The 8,999-nt window shown below is 41.7% G+C and overlaps 1 protein-coding gene across 2 annotated transcripts in view; it reads left to right on the top strand.

The window, feature by feature from the left end:
* Positions 1-1,891: 1,891 nt before the first annotated feature.
* Srpx2 (sushi-repeat containing protein, X-linked 2) overlaps positions 1,892-8,999 on the top strand; it is a 25,234-nt gene continuing 18,126 nt past the window's right edge. Inside the window, exons 1-2 of one of the 2 annotated variants that reach the window (XM_013035078.1) lie at positions 1,892-2,193; positions 4,121-4,203. In XM_013035078.1, coding sequence (XP_012890532.1) covers positions 4,122-4,203 — 82 coding nt within the window. In that variant the 5' untranslated portion in view covers positions 1,892-2,193; position 4,121. Of the gene's footprint in view, positions 2,194-3,993; positions 4,204-8,999 lie in introns of both variants that reach the window. The other variant, XM_013035079.1, reaches the window with a different exon arrangement.

The raw sequence follows: 8,999 nt of genomic DNA, 5'->3' as shown, positions 1-8,999 counted from the left end.
TAATAATCTTTCTCCTGTGCCTGCCTGCCTCTGCGTGGTCCCGTGGCATGGGAGTGATGGATCCTTTCATTGATCCTTTCATTCCATGTGTCATATTCCTCACTTGAATGCTGTCCCTGGGCTCTCACGAATATCCTTAGTTTTGATCTCCCTTTGATTTCCATATCTTCACCCTTCACTTACTTCTTTGATTTCTTTCTGTCATCTTTGCTTTTCACTCTTTCTAGGAGTAACTGGGATTAAGGCCTTGGCCAGCCAGGATCCTCATCCTAGCATGTGCTATGCTATAATATGTGCTGTAAATATGAAGAAGACTTTTCCTACTAGAGGTCAGAGATAAATGAAGAATCATGAACATAAGTGTGATAAGTTCTATGATTGAGATGTAGGCAGACTGTTCTGTGATAGAAAAGGAAGGCAAAGTACCATACCTCTGACTGGGATGAGCTTTGTGAATCTCTCAACAGATATGGTTTCAAATGGCCAAAAGAGAAGGAAAGGAATACAGTATATAGGAAATATGTCCGTGCAAATGTATGAAAGTGCAAGAAGCTCATTTTTCCAGAATAAAGAATCATAAGATGAAAGTTTAAAACTCAGGCTGAGGATTCAGGTGAGGTTTGCTTGTGAAGGTATAGTGTGCTGTGCTGAGGAGTTCAGACTGTACTCAGTGTTAGGAGGGAGTTAATGAGGGGTTTATTTTAGAAAGAAAAAAGTCCTAGTAGAATTTGTTACTCTCTGTCTTTGTCTCTCTATCTCACTCTCTCTCTGTGTCTCATACACATACACACACATACACACTCAAGTGCTAGTGTCTAACATGAGTTTAGAATAAATGCCTGTTTTAGATCTTCTAGCCTTAATCTATTTAATTTCATTTATTGTCACTACCAGTCAGTCGCACTCTCTACCCCCATCCCACCTCCCCACCCTGCTTACTTAGCAGTGATCTCCTGTTTATAACATGCCCTTGGCCTAAGGAGTAAACCAAAGCCCACTTCTTCTCAGCTGTCCCCTTTGGCTTCCTTCTAGAGTCCACGTAGATTACACTGTGGCTATTGGTTGTTTGGTTATTTATTTATTTCCAGTCCTGGAGCTTGAACTCAGAGAGGATTTTTCATTCATGACTGGGAATCTACCACTTGAGCCACATGTCTAGTTATGGGTTTTTGTTGGCTAATTGAAGGAAAGGGTCTCCGAGTCTTCTCCGGGTTGAGTCCAAACCTAGATTCTCATATTTTGCTTAGTAGATGGGAATATAGCCATCCATCAGAGACCACTGGAAAACAGCTCAGCAGTAGTTATGACTTGCCATGCATATATCATTTACACTCACTTAAATAGCCTCCCACAATTCCCTATAGACATACTTTCCCTCTATTCTTAGTATGAGAAATCAGTCTTAATTCTTCAGACAAAATGTGCATGAGAATGCTGGGAAGTAGCTCAGTGGTTGAGCACTTGCCTGGTACATGCAAGGTCATAGGTCATCTCACGCACACACATACACATGCAAAAGTACACGGCATTTTTTTGTAAACCACACAATCTTATCACAAACTGAGGTCTACAGAAGTTATGTCGTTTGTGGGAGTTTGTCAAAGTGTATCAAATCCTATAACCTATAGATTTCTAAGCAACTTGGAGTAAGGGAACTAAGGAAATAGTAGATAAGATTCCAGAGGACATAAATCAGATCTACACTTTCCCTTTCATTAGAGTTTGGCAGATTTCTTTTCATTCAATCCTGATGTCATGCTGAGTCATCACAAGTAGTGTTCAGCAAGACATCTCTGGAATCCTTTAGCCAGCTTCTCTTAGTCATTACTATACTCACCGGCTTGAGGCCAGTGCCGTTTGCTCACACTTCCCCTCTTTTGTAGCAGACAGAGTGAGTTTCTCTAATCCTTCTGCTTCATCTCCCCTACCTCTCCCAAGACCCTTGTCTCAGGAAGGAACAGCAATAGCTTTGAGGATAATATAGCTTTAAGGCAAGTTTTGGCAGATGCAAACGTCCTGACATCTGGGCAGTGTTAAAAGAATCCCAGAATCCCGGAGGCCCGGACAGACCAGGAGCCACTCGTTCTAGGAATGTTAAAATAGAAGGGTTTTTCCCCCGACCACGACTGATGAGAGGAGCAGACAGCAAGGAGAAAAAGGAGAGCGAAAGGGCGCACACACACAATAAAACAGGTAAGATCTGCAATTAAGCCTCATACTACACTGCCTTCATTTCACAGCTGTGGAGGGATAAAGAGACCCAGGATGTGGACAGCATGGTTGGGGGTAGAAGGGTGGAAAATGCTCTTTTATGAAATTGGAGCATATGCTGTTTTCATTTATGGTCCTGGCTGCAGACATGTTGCCACTACCTGAATCAGGTTTTCAGTTTGAGACTGGGGTGAGGTTGTGGGGGGAGAGGAGCTGAGCAGATAAGAGGCCACAGATTAAGGCTATAGAGTCTAGAGAAGGAAAACCTTTTTTCCAGAACAAAAGAACTGGATTAAGATTAGATATGAGAGAAGGGTCAATGATTCATTATGTAGCTGTTAATTTTCCTGGTTCTTTCTTTTTTTTTTCTGTTTATGCTTCTTTCTGCTTTCACTTGTCTCTTTCCTTTAGCTCTGTCAGGTTTTCTTTATAGATTTATTTCCACCTCTTTTCACTTTACTGATTTTCTTTGTGGGGCTTGAACTCTGGGCCTGAGCACTATCCCTGAGCTCTTCAGCTCAAGGCTTGTGCTCTACCACTTGAGCCACAGTTCCACTTCTGGCTTTTTCTCTTTATGTGGTGCTGAGGAATCAAACCCAGGGCCTCATGCATGCGAGGCAAGCACTCTACCACTGAGCCACCTTCCCAGCCCCACTTTACTGATTTTTTTCCTACAAAAACATTTTCTATTCCCTCTTTAATAGCCATTCTCTAAATAAAAAATCTAAAACCAAGTAGTAATTATTTGGAAAAAGAATGACTGCCTCTCTTAGACTTTTGATACCCCTTTAGTTACTCTGGCCATAATCTATCCTTTTGTTTCTCCGATTTTGACACTTACTCCTCATCTGAGCATGGCATTTCATTGAAAGCATGTAGGTGAATGGTGTTTGCTCTAAGGTCGAGTGACCCATTTATACCAGTGGGCAGCAAATTTCAACATTTCCATTTATGAAGTACTGACCCACTGGGAGCCACAAAAGCTCTCATCCCATTAGAGTGGGGGCAAGATGGGAAGTGAGAGGGTAATTGAAGCCTGCTCAACTTCTCTTCATTTTTGTAGGCCCTCCCCAACCTCTCCATCTTCTCTCTGGCTTAGAAGGGTAGGCTGGGACTCGCAAGCGAGAAGCCACTACCAACCACTAAACCTCAAACCCCCAAAGTAGGAAAAAGCCAAGGTATAGTTACTGTCTGGGAGACTAGGCAAGGGAAACTTCTCATCCTGCCCAGTATAAAGTCAGTACATATTGACTGCTCCCTTCTTTGCTAGGCAAGAATATATTCCACAAAGTAGATACTCTTATTCCCATTTTATAGATTAAGGGAGAGAGGCTCAAAGAAGAAATTAAGGAATTTTCCAGTTAAGGAATTGGTAATAGAAGTGGATTTGCATCCAAATTTTGTAATTGCGGAGTTCAAGGTCTAGACTATCTGTGCTAATGCTTTCCCAGATTAGTGGTTAGGAAATATGAACTGAATGGCCAAACCCATTAACTGACAGCCTTTACACTGTCAGATTCCATCCTGGTTCTATGTGATTCTCTATTAGCTTTCTCCTAGTCTGCCTACTTCAATGTCCCTCCCTGTAACTTGGACCATGCAACATTTGTATCTGATCCCAGGAATCAGTTGAGGATGGGTTGTTTAGTGTTCCCCTCCTCTATCACCTTGGAGGAAAAAGAATCATACATTAAAAATCTTGTTATTTTGTAAAGTGGAAAAGTCTTTATGAGGGAGATGATATAACAAACATTCATTAAACTGTTTTCTTCTTTCTCACAGATCCTATATTTCTGCTTCCTCTCACTTTTAGAAATTCACAGATGGCTGATTTATGAAAGTCATTTTCCTGTACCCTGATATTTCTGGCCACACACCTCTATTTGTATCTGCCTAACCCTCCCTCTAGGATGGCTGGTCAACTAAATCCAAGAGGAGCTCTCTCTCTGCTGCTCTTCCTAACTCCAGCAGTGACACCAACATGGTATGCAGGTAAGTTGTGGGAGTTGTTGTCTGTCAACTTCCAGGGAGGAAAGGGTTAGACTATGTTGAGACATCCTTATTTTAGATCTGATGAAAAGCTATTAAGCTTCCTGAAAACCACTTTCTAAGAACCTTTTATGAGTCAAACCCTTATTAATATTATTTCTCTTATGAGTCAAATACTTTAAGCCCACAAAAATAGGATTCAGACAACATATATCATTCAGGGGAAAAAAACAAGGGAGACAGGCAAACTATTCAGAATGAATAATAATTCATCAATGTCCCTTCCTTACTCCCTCCTTCTCCTTTTTCCTCTACCAGACTTTATGAAACTTGTATAGCTCCTTTATTCCAATGCTGTTAAGGCAATACAGATCATATTCTCTTAATCAGGAATTCCCCCAGTTTCTTCTGGCTTGTTCTTTATCTCAGAAAGAAAGCTTTCTGGATTCTTAAACATTTTATCTTTAACCCTTGGAGAGATAGGGAGTTGACAAGGATGGACTCAGTGAGGAGAGGCTAAAGGGCGGGGGTGGGATAAGGAGAGGATAACAGCTGCCATACAGAGGGTTTTGATGGAGTGCCCCTGGCATTCCAAGTGCTAAGAATATTCTGTGGTCTTCAGTGTCTGCCCTCACAGGTTCTGGAGGAGTGGGGGAATGAGACGGCCCAACCAATGGGGTTAGGAAAATATCCAGAGATGAGTAAATAACAAACTGCTCCCATCACAGCCACAGTCTTTGCAGCTAAAATTTTCCACTTGCCCTTAGCTCTTAGTGGAAGCTTTTGGCAATAGCTCTGTTTGTCTGGAACAGCTGCATCAAGCTTTCAAACAAATATGCAAACTTCTTCCCCTCTTTGCCTTAACCTGGCTTTGTAGGGGGTGAAGCACAAGGGCTGACATTGAAATGAAGAAATTCCGACCAAGCCCTTGGCAAAGTACACACAGTTTGGGGTTAAAAGAGCCCTAAGTCTCCAGGATATAATTATGCAGCTGACTTCCCTAACCATCCCTCAGCTTCAGTTCAAGCACAAAAGACCAAAATCCAGGCAAATACCGCAGGACTAAGGGAGTGAAGATCAGATGTCTCAAAACCCAATTTTGAACACCTGTATGAAACCTCATTGCATGCAAAGGTCTTTATTTCTCCCAGGATGAATACCTAAGCTGTTGGAATTCTGCTTTCAGGGCAGTTTTAAAAAACAAAAGAACTTAAGATTTATTTGAGATTCTCAAAGTGCTGTCTTGCAAAGAATGTACTCCCCACTTTCATATGTATCACAAGGATGAGGAGTCAAGGCTGTGGGGTCTGTGATGGCCCTTTCCCTTAGGAGGCTCTATGGTGAGAGACCTTGAAAGATCCTATAATGTTCCCCTCCACATCTAGCTCAGCTGCTGGTGTTCACTCATTCATTTAGCAAGTATTTATTGACTATTCCCTATGCAACCAGAATTTTTTTTCAATTCTATGACCGTGCTCAATTTTTGAATGACACAAGGAAAGCAGCCAACTGTGGACTCAGGGTTAATTAGAAAAAGAGTGTGGAATAATCAGCATAGTGTGTGAAAGGTTAGGAATATAAGTGAAGCAAAGTGTGGGTTAAAAATGCACATTGGCATAACTGTACGCTTTAGGAAGTCAGCTGGTCATCATAACCCAGAATAAATGTCAATCTTAAAATAGTCTTCAGCCATCAATTACATTTCCATCTATACCTTTTATACAGAGCAGTGCTTAGAAGGTCTTAACTTTGTTTGGTAAGTTGGAGGAAGCCTGTAAACACACCATAGGATAACCAACCACTAATTGATGCAAAGAAACTGAGAAACGCCACTCAATCCCCTACCCCCCCCACCCCACTCCCCATCCCCGTTGCTGAAGAGGCACAATAAAAAGGAATGAGGTGGCAAGTCACTCCTCTAGTTTCATCCTTATTACCCACTGCAGTATCCCAACATATATGCATAATGTACTAGAAAGCAGGCAAAGGAGAAATGGAAAGGTTTAAAGTGGTAAGGTAGCTAGCTCAAGCTCATTCCTGGCCCAAAGGAAACTTGGCACAGATTTAATTACTCCATGCCCTGGTGGAGACTATAATTATCTGATTGAGTCTTCCCGCTCAGTTTTCCCACATCCTCTGTAAGTCTGGAAAGAAGTAAATTGTTTGGTGGCCTTCAATCCCCATCTTCTTTCCTATACATGCAAAGAGTATAAAGGTGGGATTGCAACAAAGGCTTTATTTTTGTTGGCTATTATATAAAAAGAACCTGTACTACTACTATAGGGTAGTGTCCGGTCAGTACCTAGGGCTCAATCAGACCTGGGCTGAAATGTCCTCTCTGCTACTTGCTAGTTAGAGACCTTGAGCAACTCCTTCCATTCGTCTGGGCTGCTTTTGCACCTGTACTTACTTTGAGAGCATTAATATTTTCTACCCCGTTGAGATATTCTGCTGACATAATGAGATAACATAAGCTTCACACAGAGGAGGAGCTGAGTGATTCCTTGTCATTGTTATTGTTTTTGTTACCCAGCTCTAGGTTTCTGATGTTCCAGTTTCCTCTTCTGGTAAACAGCTGTTTGCTCCCTGCTGAGCATTTCTTCACAAGCTAACACTGTAACAAACCTAGGGAGTCCTTATATTTTAGGGAATCACAAATATATGGCCTACTGTTTACAAGAGCTGTAAGCCTTTAAGCCTAACACTAAACTGAAACAGCTGGTAAGAATTCCTCCCATGTGGGAAAAGAAAGAGCAAGGGAGATGAGGCCTATTGAGAAATAGAGGGAAGTCAGAAAAACCGAAATGGGGAAAACAGCAAAAATGAGAAGAAATGAACTCTTTCTTTTGGAATGAGGGTAAACCAACAAGAACATGATTTCATAAGGCAAACTTTCAATTTGATTCATTCCCTTGTTCACCAAGTTGGACTGGTTTCCCAACCACCCACACCTACACCCCCAGCCTGGGTCCATGGGGAGTGGAGGAGGTTTGTCATCTAAGCCTCTGCTCCACCTTTTAGTGCAGGATCTTCTGTGCCTCCGCCCAAAGAAAAGGCCACTAGCTTGTGGTCTGAGTGTTTACACAAGCTAAAGGGCTCCAGCACAAAAACCCAGCCATGTCCTGGAATCACACCCTTTCCTGGAAATGGAGAGTTGTCTTCAGACTCCAGCACTGCAGGCTGCCCTGCTCCTGTGCGTGCATTAGAGGCTGGAGGAAAGGCTTCCAGAAACTTTGCTCCGGAAAGGACCAAATTGTTTTCCAATTAGTTCATGTTCATGACCAATTTCCTGCTGTCTGGTGGAACATACTGTTTAGTCTCCCATACAGCCACAGTCTTGCAGGGGACTGAGGCACTTAACTGAGTGGAGGTAGATTAGGAATGTTCTCTAGCTCAGCAGAAAAGATGCCTGCTAAAGCTCCTGCCCTCTAAACAGGAAATTTGGGCTGGGGGTGTAGCTCAAAGGCAGAACACTTGACTAAACATATGTAAAGCTTGGAGTTTGCTTCCCAGCACTGAGGGATTTTTTTTGAGTAACTTCTGATTTCAGCAGGACAAAGTGCTCAAGAGACTTTTCATTCCCTTGTAAGCCTTCTATCTCTGCATTCACATGCCACTCCCAGCCAGTAACCACAATCTGGTGCCAAAATTGCACATGCCCTGTGGGTAGTGGGAGTTTGAGTTATTGTTTCCTTCTAGGGAGTTTGAGCAGGCCTGTTGGTAGAAGACACTTAGACTCTATTTATTCCCTCCTACCTGGGACAGTTCATCCTCAGAACTTGATCATCAGTGTCTCACCCACTATGACTCATGGGTTGGGTCAAGTAAATGGATCAACCATAGTTCAGATTGACAGGATTGATGGATGATCAAGTAATTCAATGCTTTTTCTTTTGCAAGAATTATTCTAGGGGCTGGGAAGGTGGCTCAGTGGTAGAGTGCTTGCCTTGCATGGCTGAGGCCCTGGGTTCGATTCCTCAGCACCACATAAGCAAAAAGAAAAAAAAGCTGGAAGTGGCGCTGTGGCTCAAGTGGTAGAGCACTAGCCTTGAGCTGAAGAGCTGAGGGACAGCGCCCAGGCCCAGAGTTCAGGCCCCATGACCGGACCCAAAAAACAAACAAACAAACAAACAAACCAAAATATGAAATTCTATGTTGCTAAATGTATCAATACTTCATTCTCTTAAATAGATAAACTGCAGTGAGTTCAACCATTCGCCCATAGAAAGACATTTTTGTTGTTCCCAGCTTTTGGAAAATATGAATATAGCTTCTTTCATCATTGGGGTACAGGATTCTGTGTGGTCCAGGTTTTCATTTTTCTTAAGTAAATACCTTAAAGTGGGATGGCAGAGTTATATAGTATGCATACATTTCTTTAGAAGAAAGCATTGTATTAGCTTTGTAAAAAAAATCAAAGTATATTCCCATTTCCACCAACTATGTGTGAGAATTCTAGTTTATCTTCATCTTCACCAGCCCTTGGTATTTTTAGTGTTTTTTTTTAAATAGGCATTCTGGGCTAGGAATATGGCTTAGTGATAGAGTGCTTGCTTGGGGTGCATGAGGTTCTGGGTTTGATTCCTCAGTACTACATAAATAAAAAAATATTTTAAAAAATTTAAAAAGAAAAAAAGGTATTCTAATGGGTATGTTATTTCATTGTAGTTATAATTTGCATTTCCTTAATAACTTAATGATATAAACATCTTTTCTTATGCTTACTTATCAACAGTGTATCCTCTTTAGTAATATGTCTGTTTATCTTTTACCCATGTTCTAACTGGATTGTTTTTTTC

This window comes from Dipodomys ordii, unplaced genomic scaffold (genome assembly GCF_000151885.1).
Source record: "Dipodomys ordii isolate 6190 unplaced genomic scaffold, Dord_2.0 Scaffold203, whole genome shotgun sequence".
NCBI classification, from domain to species: domain Eukaryota; kingdom Metazoa; phylum Chordata; class Mammalia; order Rodentia; family Heteromyidae; genus Dipodomys; species Dipodomys ordii.
Note: the sequence above shows the minus strand (reverse complement) of the source record. Positions and strands in the feature narration are given on the sequence as shown.